This window comes from Cynara cardunculus (assembly GCF_001531365.2).
Source record: "Cynara cardunculus var. scolymus isolate 2C chromosome LG 3, CcrdV1, whole genome shotgun sequence".
Taxonomy (NCBI): domain Eukaryota; kingdom Viridiplantae; phylum Streptophyta; class Magnoliopsida; order Asterales; family Asteraceae; genus Cynara; species Cynara cardunculus.
The window spans coordinates 9,908,174-9,931,572 of record NC_037530.1 but is presented as its reverse complement, the minus strand read 5'-3'; the positions used below and the strand labels follow the sequence as shown (position 1 = coordinate 9,931,572).

General features: G+C 36.1%; 2 protein-coding genes across 2 annotated transcripts in view; both read left to right on the top strand.

Moving 5' to 3' along the window:
* The first annotated feature begins 6,142 nt into the window (after positions 1-6,142).
* Positions 6,143-23,399, top strand: part of LOC112508756 (uncharacterized protein slr1919) — a 34,492-nt gene continuing 17,235 nt past the window's right edge. The window contains exons 1-11 of the mRNA XM_025113497.1: positions 6,143-6,559; positions 7,922-8,097; positions 8,533-8,698; positions 8,841-8,893; positions 10,615-10,758; positions 11,202-11,306; positions 11,388-11,513; positions 19,162-19,359; positions 20,173-20,279; positions 20,370-20,532; positions 20,773-20,838. Of these exons, the coding sequence (XP_024969265.1) occupies positions 6,223-6,559; positions 7,922-8,097; positions 8,533-8,698; positions 8,841-8,893; positions 10,615-10,758; positions 11,202-11,306; positions 11,388-11,513; positions 19,162-19,359; positions 20,173-20,279; positions 20,370-20,532; positions 20,773-20,838 (1,641 nt within the window). The 5' untranslated portion in view covers positions 6,143-6,222. The remainder of the gene's footprint in view (positions 6,560-7,921; positions 8,098-8,532; positions 8,699-8,840; positions 8,894-10,614; positions 10,759-11,201; positions 11,307-11,387; positions 11,514-19,161; positions 19,360-20,172; positions 20,280-20,369; positions 20,533-20,772; positions 20,839-23,399) is intronic.
* Positions 12,194-13,930, top strand: LOC112508757. Its single transcript, XM_025113498.1, has 2 exons — positions 12,194-13,308; positions 13,607-13,930. The coding sequence occupies exon 1, from the start codon at positions 12,226-12,228 to the stop codon at positions 13,225-13,227; it is 1,002 nt and encodes a 333-aa protein (XP_024969266.1). The 5' UTR covers positions 12,194-12,225; the 3' UTR covers positions 13,228-13,308; positions 13,607-13,930.

The window sequence follows — 23,399 nt, the reverse complement described above, 5'->3', positions numbered from 1 at the left end:
AATAAATCTTTTCTTTTCTTTCTCCAATTCCTTTCTCTCTGCATTTAAAACCTTCTCAATTTCTAAACCTTTATTCCTCTCTAAAAAATCAACTTTCAGTTTAGATCTATGCAGTTTAGCTATTAATTCTTCGATCTGTTTCTTCAAATTAACTGTCTCATGTGGATTAGAACCGGTTTTCATCAGATCACTCAAATTTTCTTGCAAAACTCTCTTTTCTTCTTTCTCTCTCTCATGATAGTCAGTTAGACGAATTATCCATGATATATTCTTATTAAGCTCAAAATTTAGTTTATCGTATTTTTCTTTAAGCTCTCAGTAATCTCTCTCGTAAAAAGCTGCCATTTCAAAAAGATTGATTTAGGATCAAATGCGGTGAAATCAAACAAAAGAAATCAACAACGATTAAGCTCAAAAAAAATATATCAGAAAAACATAAAAACTGTTGAGAAATTAGAAAAACGACGAAAAACTGTCTAGAATCAGTAAAAAAGTTAAAACAGTTAAAAACAGTTAAACACAGTAAAAAACAATTAAAACTGATAAGAAACAGTTTATACGATGTAAAATAGTCTAAACATTCTCAAACAGTTTAAAAACACAAAACAAAACAGATAAACAATGATCCAAAAATGAAAATCTAAACAAAATTAAAAAAAATAAGCCCAAAACTTTCCAAACTGAAAAATGATGTTCCTTGAAGCCTGTGTAAATCCTTGATTGAGAAAACAGCCGATAAGATGAAGCTTGGATTGAATACAGACGACCTTGTAATCAATTTAGTGCCTAAACGAATGAACAGTCTCTTCTGACAAAGCTTCCTGCTAAACAGCCACTGTTGCTGTCAATCCTTAGTCAACTCTGGTATTGCTGTGCCTGTCAGCAAGTAGAATCTGACAGTGAAATCAATCCTGAACACAATGAATTGCTTATGGATGTTGTTACAGATCTACTTCCTGCTTCTGCAAAGGCTCTGGGTTCCCACTTTGCACTTATCTTTGCAACTCTATTTGATCCGTTTATGGATTTTGTGAGAGAATCAAATTCACTGCTTCAAAAAAGTTTACAGTAGCAGTAAAACACAGACTTTTAAATCAGTCAACACTTATTTAAAATGCTCAAATCAAGACTCCTTAACAACTCAAAGAATAGTAATCAATGGGCCAACAGACAAGTGCAAAATGCAGCAACAACAGAATGAAGATAGTGCCAAAAACACAAAAACAGCTGCCAATTGATAGTTCCTTGTAGAGACAACAACTATTACAACACACAGCAACCATATAAAATTCAAGATGATACCATAAATTTGAATACAACAGCTCTTATCACTAAACAACAGAGCCTAGGAAAGTTCACAAGTGGTTTTCAAGGTGGAGATCACATTATCAAAATTAATCAGGCTGAAGAGATAGTTGGGAAGATGCTTGGGTAGATTCTTATTACTAAACAAACAAACCTCCAAGGCAAATTTGACAGCAAGGTTACTGATTTTACTTGCACGAAACCTCAATCTGATGCACAATAATCTTCAAATCAGAATGAAATAGACAGCAATAACCTGCAAAATCTTAATGAAACAGCAAGAACAAACCAATAATAATAATAATAATAATAATAATAATAATAATAATAATAATAATAATAATAATAATAATAATAATAATAATAATATGAAAATATCTAATTTTCTTTGAAATGACATTCAAATTAAAAAAAAAACGTGGGAATCTTTTAATAAGAATTAAATAATTTCTTAATTGGTGAAAAAGAAATTGTGTGTAATGGTTTGGAAAGGTGGCAAAATTTGTGATATTCTCCATATATATATAAATAACTTTTTTTTTTTTCTCAATGGAGAGGGTGTATATATATGTGTATGTAGAAGTTGTTCTATAAGGCTTCAAGAAAGAAAAAAAAAAGAAGAAGAGGGGAACTTGGGGAAGGACGAGACTGCGAATCGAGGGTGGGAATTCGGTTTCGTAAGCGTTCAAGCATCGATAAGGTTATTAGTCAGGGAGATCATACGATAATCTACACAGTCAGGTGAGTCTTCATGAGATTTTAACTGGGATGCATGCTTACGTACAAATTATTTGAGTATTACATTATTATTTTTATGTACATGTTTATGGGTTTATTACATGTATATGATCATTATTGTGGGTTGCATGCTATTTATTTACATGTTTTTTTTTAAACATCAATTAGCATGTTATAAAAGAATTTATATTTTTGTCAGGTATGGGAAGGGGTCAAAAGTCATAAGGGATGGCACATCCTAGGGAGGGGTAACCGGATAAGGGATGGCCGTGTAACCCGGGGAAGTGTCGATGATGGTAAGACCTTAATCCGACGGGAAATTAAGAAGATCTCATTATTATTTCAAAAGGGTTTGAAACAAATGTGCATGTTATTTTATTTCGGGTATTGTTTATTTTATGCATGATGTGATATGTATGATTGTGCATAAAAACCATGAACTCACCGAACTTTATAAAGCTGATTATTAGTATGCATCTCAGGAGCTGGGTATTCAAGAACGGAAAAGGGCAAATGTTCTGCGTAGGAAATAGAACTTTTATTCGAGTTATGAATTATAAAATCCGTAGTAGTTTAATTGAATTTATGTGTAATGTAACCTGATATGGGATGGGTTAGTTTTGAGATATTAATTACGATTAAATTATTGTAAGACTTCCGCTCCAATAAGGCTTTATTAGCCGCTAGAATTTTGATTTTATTTTATCTTATTACATGGCACCTTGTATTTGAAATGAGGGTGTTACAGATAGAGTGGGACATTCTATGTGTTTCTATTGTTGATATGATAATTCACTTGGTAGTACTTGAAATTTGAGATTCAAGATTTTAAGTTGAGTGTCTTACCCATTAGGATAAAATCTACTGCTATCTTGGGTCATTGTTTGTTGAAGAATGCATGGGTGATTTTGTTGGGTCATTGTTTTGACTATTGTTTGTTACTTTGTTTTGTGCTTTTTGTAGTGATGGACCGAAATCACTTGGTAGCACTCGTTAACATTTGGAATATTTACATTCAAATGCTCATTTACTTGCTTTCCTTTACAATTTGGTTAATTGAATTGGAGAATAAAAATAGTGAAAGAGGAACTTTGGGTGAAACAACTTTCACTATAATTAAAATTAGATCAACCGAAATACAACGTATTATACGAGAAAATGACGTAAATTGTATAAATGAGTTGCGAATGGATAGAAATGTTTTTGCAGTTTTGTGTGATTTGCTTAAAACTCGTGGTGGATTAATAGATGATGGTAATATGACAATCAAGGAACAAGTTGCTATATTTATAAACATATTAACACACCACACTAAAATAGGACTATTCAAGTTAGGTTCTATAGGTCGGGGGAAACAATAAGTCGGTATGTTCATTGAGTATTGCATGCTATATTGCATTTGGAAGACGTGTTGCTTGTCAAACCAACTCCTATAGAAGATGATTCTACGGATTCACAATGGAAATGGTTTAAGGTACTTACTATAACAATCTTTATACAGTACATAATATAACATCTATCTTTTAGCTAAAACATATTATCTTTTATGTATAGGGTTGTCTAGAAGCAATAAATGAAAATTATATTGAAATAACTGTACTAGAGTCTGATAAACCAATGTATCAAACAAGAAAGGGACATATTGCGACCAATGTATTAGGTGTGTGAACTCGTGATCTAAAATTTGTCTACGTTTTAGCCGGTTGGGAAGGTTCAACTACCAACTCTAGAGTTCTACAAGATGCAGTTACTAGATAAAATGGATTGAAAGTCATACTCGATAATTACTATTTAGTGGATGTAGGATATATCAATGGTGAAGGTTTTTTTGGCACCATATAGGGGCCGTAGGTATCATCTATGAGAATGGGTAGATGCTAGTCGTGCACCTACTAATAAGGAGGAATACTTTGATAAGAAGCACTCACATGCTAGAAATATTATCAAAAGGTGTTTTGGCATCATGAAGAAACGTTGGGCTATATTACGAAGTCTTTTTTTTCTATCCAATAAGATATCAAGGGAGAATGATTTTAGCATGTGCTTTATTGCATAATTTTATTAGAACATACATGACCATTGATCCTCATGAAAATTCAACAATCACTATTGAAGATATGTCTATTGGGGAAGACCACTCTTTACCATCAGAGTTCATTGATGTTGTTGAGGTAAGTGATGAGTGGTCTCAGTGGAGAGATGATTTAGCCGAAGAGATGTTTGAATCTTGAATGTTAAACCGTAATTGAGATTGGTATGGATTAGTGTTTGTAACGGAATTATATTTGTCTTGTTTGTAACAGAATTATATTTGTCTTATTTGTAACGGAATTATATTTGTCTTGTTTTCAATGAAATTATATTTGTTTTGGTATTTAGTATTGTCTTCGTAATGGAATTTTGTTTGTTTGTCTTTGGTATTTTTTATTGTTTTGTAGATTTATAAAAGTGGCCGATCATCGTAGGTGGACAACGGATGAGGAAGACTTGTTGATCATAATTCTTCAAGACATTGCCATCAACGGGGGTAGAGGTGACAATGAAAGCTTTAGGTCGGGTACATATGAGGCCGTTGTTTCAAATATGAGGGAAAAAATCCCAGTATTAGCCTTACGTCCAAACACGTACAAAACAAGATTAAGTGGCTAAAAGATAAATATTCGGATGCTTATGATATGCTGAATACAAGTGGATTTTGGATAGAAAGATGCAAATCAATGCACGACTGTCAAAGCTACCGAGATTTTGGAGGAGTATCTAAAGGTTATATACTAGTAATGATAATGGGTTATGTATAATGTTTTTTTTTGTTACTTCTCTTAATAATTGTTTGTTTGTTTTTTGTCGTAAAAACATCCCAACAAAAATTAAACGGCTAATAAGCCATTATCGGCTTACGAGTGGTTGAAGTTGGTGTTCGGGAAAGATCGAGCAATGAGAAACATGGTTGAATCAGCTACAGACACAGTAGAGAATATGAATATGGAAAACAATGAAGATTTTGCAACTGAATTTGGTGTTCCTCCCTTTCCAAGTCCTTCAGATATAACTTCTCATTCCTTCATTCCTCCAAGTGAAGAAGAAGAAACAAGTAAAAAGAGAAAAAGAACAACCGGGTCATCTAAGCTAGTGGAAGAAACCAAGAACGAAATCCATGAAGCAACCAACCAAATGAAAAAGTTGGTTTCGGGCATCTCGGATTCTACACCCGAAATGGATGGCTTGAGAGATGAGTTGACACAACTTGGGCTTGGTGTGATGAAAATCATTCGAATGGGTAAGTACTTTGGGGACAAACCATCCCAATATCGTTTTTGGAAGAGTTTGAATGATTTTATGAAAATAGAATTTATGAAGTCAATTTACGATGAAGACAAGTAATATGTCCTAGAAGATGGTGAAAACAATTGTTGCGTTGTTTGGTACATTTGACATAATTTAGGAGATGATGAAAACCATTGTTCTTTTGTGATATTTTTGGTACATTTAACATATGGTCTTGGAATGTTAAACTTTTTGACGATATCGTGACAAATGTATTTACAATTATTGTGTTTAAACTTTTTAAATTATGTACGTATTTAGAATTTGTGGCATGACAAATATTATCTACATATGGTCTTGGAATGTTAAAAAAAAGTAGTGATATCATAGATTAAATAATTTAAATATATTTTGGTTGATTTGTTGTCATTTTACAATCATTATATGATATTAAAGAACATTGAACAACATTTAGGAGTAATATAATCATTTTAACAGTTTTATCTTGTCTTGCCCTAATCGTACCAAATATAAGACAAACAATTAGTACTGTCCTATCCGATCTGCGTGTTAAACACTACCTTAATAATACTAAATAAAGGGTTATTTTAGAAATGTCATTTTTTATGGATTATTTCAATAAATTTTATATTTTAGGGGTTAGTTTTGACAAGAAACCAAATACCAACCCAACAAAACTTGGTCTCTCTTTTTTGGGAAATAAATCGAGAACTAATCAACTGAAGTAGACGCTCTTCGTCGCGCCAAAAAGGAAACCCGTTTCTACTTTTGTAATGATATGTCCAAATGATAATAAAATACGCTACGCCTTTCCTCACCCTTCGTTTCCCTTTTCCAGTCTTTATTTAACCATCCATCCAAATTCACCGGAAAATTTTGCGCTATTAGGCTCCAATGCTCAGCGCCGCCGCTGCCTCTGCCGCGGTAGCATCTATTCCGGCTTCCGTACTCGGCTGTGCAACTCAGTCGAGCTCAAGAAGAACGATTAAACGTCACCGGAACAATTGCCGTGCTGTTGCTGGAAACTTTGGGCATTTCGTACAAGTTGTTAAGAAGGATGTCGATTTTCTTAAGAAGAATATCAGTGCAGGCATCAATTGGACGAGCGGAGTTATTGGTTTTCCGGAGATCTCGAAAAAGGTAGATGAATTTGTTTGGCTACGGAACCTCGAAGATCCCCACTATTCTGCTGAAGTTCAGTCTCCTTCTTGGCCTCAGCCTTATTATCCAGGTTTTGCTTCGTCTTCAATTTTCGGCACACTTTTGATGTAAGAAAATTGTGTACAAACAAATAACAGATATCTGGTAGCCTAAAAGACGTAACTGTTTGGCAATTACTGAATGGGTTGGTGCAGAATGATATAGTGATCAGAATGATTAAAAGGCTCTCATATACATTGCAAAATGAAATATAATTGTTTGGTAATTATGTACACTGAAATTATGGCTCTTAATGGTTAGGGAGATCCATGATACAAAATCATTCAAATGGTTTTAAAACCATTTAAGAGACAAATTTTTTTTTTTCTTCTGAAACAAGATTCACCTCTTAAAGATTCAGAGGTTACCTCTTAATGAAACTATTAAGAGGTAAACAAACAACCCCGTAAAGCTTAAACATGTGAAAGGATTCAGACGTGTTATGAACATACCCATTTTGTCAGTGATTTGAACTTCTGCATTGATGAGCCTCTTGTATATTATATCATAATCGATGGAGAACAAATTCATATATAACTACATTTGTGTGTGAAGTTAACATGTTGGTAGATGCCGAAGGGGAAAGTGCTTAATCACATATGGAAATCAGATATTGGTCTTAATTTTGTTAGCACTGGCTCGAGATAACATTTTATGGCTTACACGTCTTGAAGGAGATGCAATTGACTTTTCAGCGAGAAACCTAGAAATCAAGCAGAAAATTCATATGAAACTTGTCACTAATTTTTGAGTTCCATGTAGTTGCTAAATCTTAGGAGTACTTAGAATCCTCCACATCATACTAATTGATTTTCTTTTGAATGTCAAAGTGTAAATATATTTGTAGAGTGAGAATTGTGTGTTTGAACATCCTCTTTCTTCAAGAATAGATACTCGAATTGACATGAAAGAGAGATCATAATAGAAACCCAACAATGGATTTGAAGGTCACCAATGGGTAACATAGGTCAGCAAGCAGCCTGTATGATGAGGATACTTATCTGCTCACTTGACAGAAGACACCAGGATACAAAGCGCTATACTTATTCCTAAAATGGTGTAGCATTTGCATAACTTGATTCTTGCATTGTTGACATCTAAGGGGGTGTTTGGTTCAGTCAAAGAAATGAAAATGAGAATGAAAATGAAAATGAAAATGAAAATGACAAGGAATGAAAATGGGAATGAATTTCCATTCCTCGTTTAACCTGGAATCAAAATTTGGGCTTATGGGGAATGGGCCCATTATATTATATAAAACCAAACAGTTTTCTATGTACACCAAACACCCCCTAAATTTTCTATGTACGCCAAGTGAAGCACCTTCTCCAAGTTTTTCCATATTATGCTCCTCTACTGCTTCTATTAACATTATTTCGTCTTCCTTTTACAGAACTCTCTGGCTCAGATCTGATATGGGCCGATCTTAAAGCCTTAGAGGCATATATAATCTATTATTACCATTTATCTAAAATGTGGTCAAAGCCGCTTCCAGAAGTTTTCGATGCACAAGAAGCTGACGACTATTTCAAATGCCGGCCTCATGTAGTGGCCCTTAGACTTATTGAGGTAGATTATTCACCTTAAGGACATGATTTTGACATGTGCATATAGTTGACATATATTATCAATCTATGATGCACAGCCTGTTTGTTTGTTTCCTTGTGTTGCAAGCAGTAAGAATATATATTTTACCGGATGTTTTCCATCATGTGTCCTTTACAAATTAAGCGTGGTTATAGCATAAGGCGTAATGAATGAACATCTGCTTGGGTTTGATATGGTTGTCATTTCCCTCCAAACTATACTGAGTGTTAGTCTCTGTTTTTTTTTGTTTCCATATCTGAATGGGGGACGTGTCTCTTAATCGACATACTTTCTATTGTTGAAATGGATAAGCTGTTGAATACATTGTGTAAAAAGTATTGTTGAACTGTTCATTCCTATTTCATTAATTTCATGAAAGTGCACTTTTGTTGAATTGACAATATTGTTGTTTGGAAGGTTTTTGGCTCCTTTGCTTCAGCTGCAATCAGAATTAGAATAGCAGGAATTAAAAGGTCAAAAAACACAAATGCGGGCACAGAGGCTGATGAGTACAATTCCCAGTACAATTTTGGGATGGTGTTGAAAGAAACAATGTTAAACTTGGGTCCTACTTTTATCAAAGGTACAGCTGAAGTTGGATTTGATCAGACCTTATCCTTTTTGCTGCTTAACTTTAATGTCCTGTTGGTTAGACTCCTGCATTTCTTAATGTCCTTCTTAGGTCATCAATATTCTTTGTGACTTGCTTTTGGTTGCTGGTGCAGTTGGCCAGTCTCTTTCCACAAGGCCAGATGTTATTGGCTTTCAAGTATCTAAGGTTTGGTGAAAGTAAAATACTTTTTTCTTGAAAGTCTGCAATTTTGTTGTACTGATTTTATCTTTGCAATTATCATGTGTGTTCTGTATGTATGTTCACCATTGGGTTCTTACTAATATGCCCACAGAATGTGCTATACTATTCAACTTATTCTTCAATGGTGCCATTTCTGTTCTTGGGGTTCATTATGGTACACTGGTAGTACAATAATAGCTGGTCAGCAATGTTTCATTAACTGAGGAATGGTGAAGGGTTTAGCTACTTCTTTGATAACTGCTGTCCAAAGAGGCTAAAAAAATTCCCTATTCCTACATCTGCAATTCTTTTACAATTTTTAAACACCTTCTGGATACTTTTAGTGTAACATTTTATTGACGTATAGGTGATCATTTGAAGGCTTGGGCCGAACAGGGGCCGGCCCACCGCCCAACCTATTATTTCATCCAACGGGCTTAATAAAGCAAATCCAAGCCCTTTTTTGTTGGTGTGATAACTTGCCTTTACCCACCCTTAAACGACCCGGGCATGACCACATGCTAATTTGCCTAAAATAAGTAAAAGGATTACACGGATACACGATGACTATGGCCAGTTAATGCATGCTTGAATACAAAAGACTAGAAAATGGAAACAAGATCTTGTGCAACACTGTTCTTTGTCAGGAACAACTTACAAACTAAAAATGTGGTTATGCTATATCAAAGCAAGTCCTGCTCGTGATATCAAAACCGACAACCGCACCCATGACCACAACAACACACAAGAGACAAGTTGATATACAAGTTTCAAAAAATGTCAATCTTTTTTCTACAATTTTTTTATAAACAAAGGATAATTATAAAACTATAAAGCGCGGACCTGTCTGATTTGCTTTTTGTCACCCATGTGCACCCATTAATCTTAACGGGCCAGTCTGGGTCCGACATTTTATGAATGGTTGTCCAAACCCACTTTTCTAAGTAGGGTGGGTGGACCGGGTCTAACGGGCGGTACTGTCTGTGAACGGCTCTATTATCAGAAGGCTACTTCTTCATGGTGAATTCAGAAAAGTCTGTCTTTCGCTGCTGATTTGAATTTTAGAATTTAAGAACTGCTGAACCATCGATGACGCATGCTCCCACATCATAGGCTTTAAGGTGCCTGGGTCCAAAATTGCTCAAAGTTTTTCAAAAAGTTCACTTCATACCCCTTCCCATGCAAAAAAGCAGATCATAACCTTTCCTATATGATCATTTCTGAAATTTTATTACTACCACTAAGAGTCATTGTATCCTCAGGTTTACACTAATACAGAAATGGTGAACTTGTATAAGTGCACAAAATTATATGTAATTATATTTTAATTGGAACCGAATTCAACGGTTTTGTTGTAGTTTTGCTTACTTTTGGCAAACTAATCTAACTCAGTCCTTTATCTGTTAACCGAAGTCAAACTGAATTGTTGTGTTTCAGTTTCTCATCGAAACTCTTCATACTCTGAAAGAAAGTAAAGTTCTTTGTTATATGGGATTATACCATCAAAATGTAAATTAATCATGTTCAAAATCTAATAATCTTAATATTAAAAATGTTCGTTTGGTAGGTTTTTGTGTTTTAAGCTTTCAGTCGTTGAATAAGCCCAATTATTACTTCAATCCGCGTTGAAGGTTTGCACTTGCTGGATAATGGTGCCTTGTGATTTCGCTTGTGTATTTTATTAATGCTGTTGGTTATGATTGCAGGCTTTGAGTGAGCTTCATGATCAAATTCCTCCTTTTCCCCGGTCTTTAGCCATTAAAATCATAGAGGAAGAATTAGGCGCCCCCGTGGAAACATTCTTCAGTTACATCTCTGAGGAAGCAATAGCTGCAGCATCATTTGGTCAGGTGTGTTCCTCTCATTATTAAGTAACATAAAATATTGTTCTCGTGTTAAGGAGTTTATGCAACACTCCAAGCCTAAAAGCAACAGAGTAGTCCAATAACTTTCAAGTCAACTAAAATCATGGTGGGTCGTTATTAATAGTTCACTATCTAAGGCTTATAAGGAGCCCACAATGCAGGTCCATGGTCGATGTGAGAAGGGCTTGTTCAGTTAAAAATGCATAAAGTTCTTGAACAGTTTGGTCTTTGTTCCACAGAACTACTAAATGCTCCATGCCGGTTCTGAAGTTCCACTTGGCATACGATAATTGTGCACGGAATTGCTTTAAATACATGTTGAAAAGAAACTACAGTTTCTATCTACATGAAAGTTCTTTCCTTTTTCCTTTGGATACTAGATTATATCTTTATTGATCTTCCTTCACAATTTTATTTGGCATGCCTAGGTCTACAGGGCAAATACGGTAGATGGTCTTGATGTTGCCGTGAAAGTTCAACGACCTAATCTGCGACATGTAGTGTTTCGGGATATCTATATCATGCGAGTTGGGGTCTGTGTCATTCTTTACGCATTCAACTAATACATTTATCTGAGTGGCAAGTCTAAATAACTTATTTATGAACTGGTGTAGCTGGACCTTTTGCAACAAGTGACTAAAAGGAAAAGTGATCTACGTCTTTATGCTGATGAGCTCGGGAAAGGGTTGGTGGGAGAGTTGGACTATACTTTGGAGGCTGCAAATGCTGCAGAATTTATGGTAATTTTTATCAAATTTGACGAAGTTACATCTACTATTTGGCATTTGATTCTAGACTGTTTGGTACCATTTTCATTGTAGGAAGTGGTATTGGTAGAAAGCTATGAATCTATGATCTTGGTGTTGCACTATTCGTTTTTATGCCTCTACTAAATATGATTTCAGCTTTGTTGGAAAGATAAAAATGCATTTATATAGATTTAAGATCTAATATTCCTGCACTTTAACTAGTCAATATCTAGCCCTGCTTTTATTCTATTATAATGGGAGGACATTCCCTGCAAGGGTCAGGATAAACAACTTCCTGAAATGTGTTCTCATCACCGTAATAAATGCTGGCAAGCCAAGTGCAGAGTAGTTGTATAAGATAAATATTATAACCCAATTGGAGTGAAGTCTCACTCCTGGATCCAAAAGAAGTCATGGAAATGAGATCAGAAATTAGTATGGTAAAGGATTTTGTTGTTATCCTTTCCTTATCTTCCTTACCTTTTATTTCTTTTATTTTTTTTATTTCTTGATCTTTATCTTCTTTGAGAGTTTTCCTTATTTGATTATAATTAGGATTGTTTCCTTATTTGATTGTAATTAGGATTGTTACTCCTATTTAAAGGACAAAGCTCGTTTAATGAAATTCAAGTTTTCGATCCATAAAAGTTTTTATGGTATCAGAGCAAGGATTGATTGATCCATCTCAAACATCAACGACGCCATGGCCGGAGATATCGCGGCACCACCACCGAAGAACAATGGAAACACCATCGATCCCAATTCTCCATATTATCTTCATTGCTCTGATTATCCAAGGCAGATGCAGGTAAACGATGTTCTCTTTGACAGCAACTATGGAGATTGGGTTCAAGAGATGAAGAATTTTTTGTTCGCAAAGAACAAAATCGGTTTTGTTAATGGTTCAATTAAAAGGCCAGAAGAGGAATCGGCACAATATATGTTATGGATGAGATGTGATGCTATGATAAAGGGATGGTTGACTACAGCCATGGAGAAGGATATCAGATCAAGCATCAAACACGCCAACACCGCTGCGGAGATATGGGCCGATCTTGAAGAAAGATTTGGCAAGGAAAGTGCTCCTCGAGCATATGAACTAAAACAGACCTTGACCACCACGGCTCTGAACGGTGCATCTGTTTCAGTCTATTACACCAAGATGCGAGGGCTGTGGGACGCAATACAAACTGTGTCACCAACACCTTATTGCACTTGCGGAAGGTGTACATGTGATGCTGGAAAAAGACTGAACGAAGCAAAAGAAAAGGAGAGGCTCTACGAGTTGTTGATGGGACTTGATAATGAGTTTGCAACGATTAAGACTCAGATTCTTGCCTCGAAACCAACTCCTACGCTTGGCACTGCTTATCATCTAGTCGCTAAAGATGAACAACAAAGAGCTATAGCGGCCACAAGAAGACCCATACATGAGGCTGCTGCCTTTCAAAGCTTTGATCAGAACAGAAGGGAAGGAACCAATGACTCAACACCACAGCGTAATAAAGGCGGTACAAAGGAGGCAAGACGCAACGGCAATGATGAAGTTGAAAATTGTACCTTCTGTGGTAGAACGAGACATAATAAAGATGGTTGCTTCAAGCGAATTGGCTATCCCGAGTGGTGGCCTGGAAAAGGAAAGAAAGAAAAAGGTTACCTAAAGCTGTGTTTGTCAACACTGAAACCACAAAAGTACCCATCATGACAAACAAACAATATCAGGAGCTACTCAAGCACTTCAAGAACACTAACAAAGGAGGTGTAGGACCTGTCGGTAACATGGCCGGTAAGGATGTTGGCAACAATTCATGGATTATTGATACAGGTGCTACGGAACACATGACTTGTGTGATCTGAATCTACTTGAAAAAAGGGTAGATTGCAATCATGAGGCACCTGTCACCATACCAAACGGAGATTCCATTCCAGTTAAAGGAAAAGGGAATTGCAATTTGCCAAATGGAATTAGAATTGGGAATGTGTTATTCATCCCTGATTTTAAATGCAACTTGCTCTCTGTCAGTCGAATAACCACATATTTGAACTGTGCAGTGACTCTTTACCCTGATTTTTGTCTTATACAGGGTTACTCGAGAAGAACTTGATTGGCATAGGTAAGTGCAAGGGTGGTCTCTATTGAATCGATTCGGTGGCAGAAAAGAAAATGGCAATGATGGCTGCACCAGATATTGAAGTTTGGCACAAAAGACTTGGTCACACTTCAGACTCCAAGTTACGTTATTTTGAGTTTTTAGAAAATCTTGTTCCTAGGTCAAATAATAGTGTTTGCGATTCGTGTGTAAAGGCAAAACATTCCAGACTTCTTTTTCCTAAAAGTTCTATTAAAACGATTGAATGTTTTAATTTACTTCATTGTGATATCTGGGGAAATTATCGAACTCCTTCGCTCATAGGGGCACGCTATTTTTGACTATGGTTGATGATTTTAGTAGAGCTGTTTGGGTGTTTTTGTTTAAACACAAATCAGAAGCAAGCAATCATCTGATCAACTTGTGCAATATGATCAAAACTCAATTTGGAAAAGAAGTTAAAAGAATAAGGAGTGACAACGGAGGAGAATTCACCTCGGGATTCATAAGTGATTTTTATGCTTCCAAAGGTATCATTCTTGAGACTTCTTGCCCAAACACCCTGCAACAAAATGGTGTCGCGGAACAAAAACACGGATACCTTCTTGAGATAGCTAGAGCCTTAAGATTTGAGGCTAACTTACCCATCAAATTTTGGGGAGATTGCATCTTAACAGCCACTTACATCATAAATAGGCTTCCTTCCAAAGTTATAAACTTTAAAAACTTCTTTTGAGGTTCTTTTTAAGCTAAAACCAGCATATGACCACGTAAGGATTGGTTGTTTGGTATATGCTAGAAACATAGAAACGAAAGTATGAAGTGAGGGGGAGGCCTGGGGTCTTCATCGGATACCCTCAAGGACAGAAAGGATATCGTATATATGACATTGATACACACAAAATCACTGTCTCAAGGGACGTAAAATTTGTAGAAAACGAGTTCCCTTTTATGGTGACCAAAGACAAAGTAAAAGAAGATTGTGCAGAGATAAGGGAAAATGATTGGGAAATTAAAGATGCAACCACTGATGACGCCTTTCATACCTCAAAAAATATCGATGATGGCATTGAAGTTGAAGAAGCAAGGGAGAGTATTGAAGAAACTAATGAGGAGTTGACCACAGATGCTCAAGTTGTACTCGAAGACCCTGTGAACGACCTTGTGACCCAAGACACAAAAACAACTACACAAGTTTAAAGAGAGAAAAGGAATAGAGCACCACCGAAACATTTTGAAGATTTTGTCGTCAAGCTACCACCTTCGATAGACCACGCACGACCCACAAGCCATCAAGCTTCTTCGACGGTACATTCTCTAACTCACCATCTTTCTTATGACAAATTTTGAGATAAACATAAGGCTTTCTTGTCTGCAATTATCTCCAACAGTGAGCCAAAACATTTTAAGCAGGCTATGCAAGATGAAAAATGGGTTACGACAATGAAAGATGAAATCAAAGCCCTTGAAAACAATGGTACCTGGACCCTTGAAAACTTGCCTGAGGGTAAACGAGCCATCGATTCCAAGTGGGTGTATAAAATAAAATACAAACCAGATGGCGAAATTGAAAGATATAAGGCGAGATTGGTTGCAAAAGGATTCACAAAAATGGAGGGGGTCGATTTTCATGACACTTTTGCCCCTGTTGCTAAATTGGTAATAGTCAGAACACTCCTTGCTGTTGCAACCAAGAAGGATTGGATTGTACATCAACTCGATGTGAATAATGCCTTCTTGCATGGCGACCTCAAAGAAGAAATCTATATGAAAATTCCAGATGGTTTTTCCAGAAAAGAAGAAACACGGGTTTGTAGATTGCGAAAATCTCTTTATGGCCTTCGTCAGGCATCTCGCAACTGGTAACAAGTTCACTTTGGCACTTACTGGATTGGGGTTTCGACAAACCCATGTTGAAGCCTCTTTATTCATATTCACCAATAATGATGTTTTTGTTGCTGCCTTGATTTACGTTGATGATGTCATTATTGTCGGTAACAGTGCCTCAAAGATACAAGAAATAAAGTCCTTTCTCGATCAAAAGTTCAGCATTAAGGATTTGGGTCCGTTGAAATATTTCTTGGGAATAGAAGTGGCACGTACACCTGATGGTATTGTGCTTAGTCAACGCAAGTACACACTTGATATTCTTGAAGACARYGGTTTAATGGGATGTCGTCCGAGCTTSTTTCYGATGGAACAAAATTTACAGTTGGATCAAGGTCATGACAGTCCCAAGGTAGATGCTAGCCAATATCGTCGTCTTGTTGGAAGAATGCTTTATCTCCAAGCTACCAGACCAGACATTGCTTATTCAGTCAACATGCTTAGTCAATTTGTATCTGATCCTCGACAATGTCACATGGATGCTGCAGTCAGAATCCTACGTTACCTAAAGACCACTCCGGGTCAAGGGGTTTTTATACCAAAGGAAGGAGGTCTTGATCTTATAGCCTATTGTGACTCAGATTGGCTTGGATGTGCTTTTACACGACGATCTCGTTCAGGTTATTTGCTACTCCTAGGTGGAGCACCCATCTCTTGTAAAACAAAGAAACAAACAGTTGTCTCGAGATCTTCTGTTGAAGCCGAGTATAGGGCTATGGCAACAACTGTTAGTGAAGTTTTGTGGGTTCGTTGGTTACTTGGAATTCTGCAGGCACCTCAAACTAGTGCTACACCTCTTTTCTATGACAATCAATCGGCTCAACATATTGCTAATAATCCTGTTTTTCATGAAAGGACTAAACACGTTGAAATGGACTGCTACTTTGTCCGTGAGCGTGTTGAATCACAGGAAATCAAACCTCTCATCGTTGACACGATTGTTGACACGAAAGTACAAGTAGCTGACATCTTCACTAAGGCACTGGGTGCAGATCAATTACGCAAGCTACTTGACAAGTTGGGCATTCGAGACTTACATGCTCCAACTTGAGTGGGAGTAAAGGATTTTGTTGTTATCCTTTCCTTATCTTCCTTGCCTTTTATTTCTTCTATTTTTTCTATTTCTTGATCTTTATCTTCTTTGAGAGTTTTCCTTATTTGATTATAATTAGGATTGTTTCCTTATTTCATTGTAATTAGGATTGTTACTCCTATTTAAAGGACCAAGCTCGTTTAATAAAATTCAAGTTTTCAATCCATAAAAGTTTTTATATGGAGCAGTCAGAGTTTTTCTTGTCCGGGTCTTCGGAAACTTCTTTCTACCGAAAAACAACCGGTCATGCGCCATGTTCGGAATGGTAGTTTATGGGGGTCCCTACAGACAACTCCTGGTAGGATTTATTAAGGCAATTCTTGGTTAAACAAGAAAATTTCAAAATTTATGTTTAAACAAAATAGAAATTACAAATAGTGATTGAACATTACTTGCTAATTTGAGGATCCTGTTGAAAAACTCCAGTTTTTTTGAAAGGCAATAATTTTATTACTGGAAAGAGAAACCAGAAATTACAAAACAAAACAAAATGGCCAAATTCTGCAAGGACAGAACGCCAAGAAAAACCAAACAACCCACTCTGAAAGACAAAGGCCCAAAAAAAGAACGATACAAAACGAAAGGGAAGACCCGATCCTAACCCAAGAACAAGACAACCTTTAACTTCGCCAATACGAGCCACTCAACCACTCCATCTATGAAGGCTTCCTGCTCTTAGTGCTGTTTGAGATCCAAAGAAAGGAGGTAGACTGGATTTTGAAAAACAGCTCCCTAATATCGATCCGAGCATCCCTTTCAAAAGCCAAAGAATTATTTTCCTCCACAGGATGAATAGAGAAGACCAAATGACTGCTTCTCTCGCCAAAGCTAAAGCAGACACACCACTACTGCTACCAATGTCCGAAATCAGCTCCTTGATCGATCTTCCTGACTGGAAGTTCCCACCACACCAAGCAGAATTTTTTCCCCACAACTGGACACTAATCGGGCAATCCAGAAAGCAGCGTTTAAGAGATTCTACATCACTGTTGCATTTAGGGCAAAACCTAGAGTCTAAATCAAAGCCCCTATCATGAAACACTTTCCTCACTTTAATTCCTTCCTTGCACAACCTCCAAACGAAGAAGTTGACTTTCTTTGGCACTAAAGAACACCATTGGGTAATTCCAACCCCATTGTGAGTGTCCAGCAGCCTATTATCTATCATTTCCCTCAAACTTTTTCACAGTAAAAACCCCATTTGCATCCAAATCCCAAACCCACTTATCATTTCCATTAGGATTAATCGAGATAGGTTGGAACAGGCACAAAAGATCCTCAAACTCTCGACTGGCTCTACTCCCAACTCCACGACCAATCTTCTACCCTAGATGGACCAATTTTATCTCGCAGCATCACCTCTTTTACCCTTCCTAATGCCCACAAGCGAGGAAATCTATCTTTTAATCTACCAACCTCCAACCAATGATCTGACTAAAAATCGATATCTGCCCCATCACCAATACTTCTGCTAAATGAGTCCCGAGAAAGATAGACCTAAATCCTCTATTCTCTTATCGCCTTTATCACTCCTCCCCAAGTGCCCCCAAGCAGGCTCTTACTATCTCTACTACTAAAGCCACCATATCTACTGAAAACGCTCGAAATAGTTGTATGCCACAGTGCTCCTCCCTCCAATATTTATCTCCAAAGCCATTTCCCCAGCAAAGCCAAATTAGACGCTCGAATACCCCCCCCTAACCCCCAATAACCCCCCCAATAACCCCCCCAATTGAGTATGACTAATTACACTATCCCACCGAACACAGGAAGGATGATGCGATCTGTTACCCCCACCCCAAAAGAATTTCCTTCTTAATATCTCAAGGGTTCGCATGACGCCTATCGGGGCACGATACAAGGAGACAAAAAACCCCAAAAAATATATCGATATTGGTGCCAAATTAAAGATTAATAATTTTTTTTTGGATGATTTGTTTAATTCCAAATTTTGTTATAATATAAGTATGTTTTAGATTTAAAAATTAGGATGTAATTTTATTAGTAGGGGCTTAAAGCTTATTCTGTGTTTATCAATAAATTTTATGGAGTTCCAAGTGTGGAGTTTTAAGAAGTTGTACATATGCATTAATAAGTCAAAAACTTGAATTATAGGAGACTTTAAGAATATGAGGGAAATGTTTTTTAACATAGTAAAGATTATTAGTTTATTTAACATCTTGTACATTGCACATGATCGTATTTTTATGATATTAGATTCCAGTAAAATTATAAAAATGGACAGTTCTTGTATCATTTTCTCACTTTCTGGATGATAAAAATTATGATACATTCTGGAAATGAAGATGAGTCCTTGAATTGAGAAATCAAACCATACATGCATCTGACTCTCCTTCATAATTGATATATTATTAATTTAGTTTTGTAATACACTTGAAGGAAATCTAATATTATAGCGGAATATTAATGTCAGATCAGCCTTGTTGTATGATGACAGACAACTCATTTTTTACTGCTTCCACGCGTTGTGGCACCCCGTAAGGCTTGATCAAGTCACAGATTTTATGGATTATCTATGTAACATTGTAACTTATGCATTTTTCTGCAGGAAGCTCATTCTCTCTTCTCCTTTATTCGTGTTCCAAAAGTGTTCCAGCATCTGACTCAAAAGAGGGTCCTAACTATGGAGTGGATGGCTGGTGAGAGTCCAAAAGAATTACTCTCCATGTGCAGTAGCAATTTTGAACATGAATCTCAATATTCAGAGAAGCAGCGAATCGATGCTAAGAGGCATCTTCTTGATCTGGTACTGTATTGAACAATTACAAGTGAATTTATTCAGCACCTTACCAACATCACCTTTAGATCTTTAAATATTATAAAGCCAAACAAACAATGATGAGTAAACCAAACCAACCGAATGCCGTATATCCTGCACAGAGGTAGGGTCTCCGGGGTAGAATGTATGCAGATCTTGCCTCTACCCCAAAGGGTATAGAGGTTGTTTCTGTAAATACCCCTGACTTGCAAAATAAAAACAAAAACAAAAGTACGAGACATGCGAGTGTGTGCAAACACACAACATGTACAGTGAACAAAACAGGGAATCACAAAGCACGGTGCCAATAACTACTAAAGCAGGAAGAAAAACAGATTGGCATACAAAAATTAAGACATATAAATGAAAAGTAGGAAAAGCTAAAGCAACTATCTATCTAACATAAGACTTTAGTAACCTAACTGCCACCTCTCCACTCATCCCCTTTGCCCACTCTCTACCTTCTCCAAACCTCCCTCTCATCCATGTTAGGTATAGCTACAGCCTACAGGTCCCTCACATAGTACCTAGTCGCTAATCCCGAGTTTCCAAGCACTCCTACCATAAAAATAATTATACGTGCTAAACCTTATTCATGATTCAAGAGAAAGGGACGGTAAAGGTGTCAAGGTTAGGGTTCTACCTGAAGATGGCTGAAGGATGGAAGGGTGGGTTTCTAGCAATGAGAATATGATGAATAATTTAAGTGTGTATATTGGATATAATTGGCACCAATTACTACAATCATTTTGTAACTGCAGCATCTGTGCTCATTGTATTATTACTCTTTGGGTGTTCTAGGTTAACAAAGGAGTTGAAGCATGTCTAGTTCAACTCATTGAAACTGGCTTATTGCATGCTGATCCACATCCTGGAAATATGCTCTATTTACCATCTGGACAAATAGGGTACTTTCTTATCATCATTTTTTCATTTTGGTTTAAGTTGGAAGTTATCTTTATAGTTCTATGTTTACCTTTCTCAGTGTTTCATGCCAGGTTTCTTGATTTTGGACTAATCTGTCGAATGGAAAAGAAACATAAGTTTGCCATGCTTGCATCAATTATCCACATCGTAAATGCTGACTGGGCATCCCTTGTTGAATCTCTTGCTGAAATGGATGTCGTGAGGCCTGGAACCAATATCTCACGAGTTACCATGGTAATACCTCCATCATCTAACCTCATTCTGGTATACCAACTCAATTAATACATTTGCATAGGGATAGTGGGATATGAGTATTTATTTTTTATTAAACATGATTTTAAGGTCTTCAATGTTAACTACCGAAAGTTAGCTTTTTCCTTCCATTAGCTTGTTATCATGAAGTACATACCATTTTTCCCTTTTGGATTAAAAGATCACATCTTTGTAACTATCTTTTGTACTTTGATCATTTAGGAAATGGAAAATTCCATGGATGAGATAGAATTGAAGGACGGAATCCCTGATATCAGATTTAGTCGGGTGAGAATAATCTATTTCTTACTACTTTGGTTTACTTTAACTTGGCTGCATCACTATTCATACGTGGATGCCATATTGTTATACAAGATGCATCCACGATAGCTCTTTTGTTCAACATGTAAATTTCTACTTAACATGTTGACGTCATTCCTTGCAAGTACATGAAAAATTAAAAGATGACGCATTTTTGGCAAACTACAACCACCTTGGTCCTGTACATTATGAGGCTCACTGTGGTTTTAGAAGGCATTTGAGGCTTGGAATTATGGTTGTTTCACTAACTTTTTTTAGTTTTTTGAATCATTTTTATATGCTTATACTTTTTAGTTGGAGTGTTTGACATGAAATTAGATGGTGTTCATTATGATTTTTTTTGTTTTTATCGTCGAGGTGTGTTTATAAGACTTATAACTAGTAATTTTATGGCTTTTTTATGAGCTCCATAGTTCGATATGGGATTATGTTTTGCTTGTTGTGAACTTTATTTGTTTTTTGCCTCGAGGAATTGAAGTAAAACTCTCCGCTTAGCGTTTTTGTACTTCTAAACCTTGGGCCTCACTACCTACATTCTTCAGTTTACCAATTAGAGAACTATTCAAGAGCCCTCCCCATCTCCATAAGTTCTAATTTACTTGATGACTGAAAAGGAATCTAATTGTTTGCAAGTGGCCGAGACGGAGCCTGCAAAAAGCGAGGTTGGTGGAATACACTAATTTGTTGGTTTAGCTAATAGAAACTCATATAAAGGTTGAGATGAACTTGAATGTTCATGCTTGACATGGGTGGGTATAAGGATATTGTTACCTTTAGAAAGTAGAAAGTCATTGGTAGGCCCAAAAGGAACTTCGGATAAAATAAAAGCAAAGCCTTCTTTTTTGATCTTCCTATTTGGATCTTTCGAGCATCTAAATGGAATTGCTAATTGTATAATAATGTCAAAGAAATACTTTCTATAATCCTTAATTGATGTGTAATGTAACATAGTAATTATCTTTTAGTTGGAGTAATTTCAAAAGTTCAAATATGTCACTTCTCTTGCCATAGTTTATGTAGTGTGATAAGATCCTAGAGATTCATGTTGCCTAATTTTTGCATAAGGTGTTTTTGAGGTTCAGTTCTTTAGGGGTGTGGTAGGGTGCACGCTCTGTTTGTCCCTAAACTATAATAATGTTCCAAAAAATTTGATACATCAATATAACACAAAAAGTCATTCTTAGATCACTTGTTACATTGGAACGGTAAATTGAACTTCTAATTATAGAATTCTTGAATAATTTCTAGATAACATACCATACTGGAAATTACCAAAATACCCTCAAGAATTTAAGTTGTGTATTTAGTTATGATCCCAATTATTTAAATTATAAAAATTGCCAATAGGTCTCTAAAGTTTCAATTTCTTATTTTGATCACGATTTTAATAATTTGAGTTCGAAAGACCTTGGATATTATAAATTGTAATTAGGTCATTGTTTTGACGTTTTGTGAAGCCTTGGTTAATTTTGAGCATAAACTTATAGAATTCACATTTAGGACTGATAAAGTGTCGTAATAGAGTATTAATGTTTAGTCGTATGTCACCATGGGGAATTCAATCAATCAACTCATAACAAGTTAGGACTCTTGTTTATTATTATTAGAATATACATCTTTACTTGATTGTCTATGATTTGTAGGGAGACCGATTGACATTGTGAGAACCCTATTAGGGCTACAGACCTTGGGTGAGTTTCATGTGTTATTTTACTAAGTTGCATGGAATGTTTTTTTTACCGACAATTATAAATTGTTCATGCAATTATGAGCTTTAAGATTGATCCATACTGACATCAAACGTGAACCCTTTCATGTGGAAGGGAAGATGGCAAATCAATGGTTAAAGTAAATATAGCATTTGAAACCTGGTCTTAGGCTTAGATATGAGAAATTAAGTAATTATATGACTTGAGGTTAAACATTTGAAGATAAGAAATTAATTAATATGTCTAGCATGGCTGATTGAAAGGTCACGATAAGGTTAAACAAATGTGACGCATGGTAGGATAATATTGTAATGATATGAATGGATGTGATTTGGAGGAGTATGGAGAAAAGGGGGTACCATGGAGGTATGCCAGGGTGATTCAGGATATGTACGGGCAATCAAGAACCAGGGCCGTCCCTGGGGGAGGGCGGGCAGGGCCCATAAAAATTAGGGGCCCAAATTTTTTTAATATATATAATAGTAGTTCAAAAAAATTAGTAAATATAAGACACATAAAAAATTTGGGCAAAATGCATAAAATAGCAATCTACTTTCATAAATTTCTTTATTATAGCATTGTACTTTCAGTTTTTCTTATTACAGCAATGTACTTTCAAATTATTTTTTATTAGGACATTGTACTTTGAAAAATTTACCCATTATAGCATTGGGTAACCTTTTGATTTAAATTTACCCATTATACTAGGTTTCCATGCCACCTCATTGTCCACGTAGGCTGTCCACATGTACTAATAGTGATGTGACTTTCTTACTACATCATTGTACTTTCAAAATTATTTTATTATAGCATCTACTA

What these genes read in the sequence shown, in the direction of transcription:
- LOC112508757 (XM_025113498.1), top strand. Translation starts at nt 12,226, where the DNA reads ATGGCCGGAGATATCGCGGCACCACCACCGAAGAACAATGGAAACACC.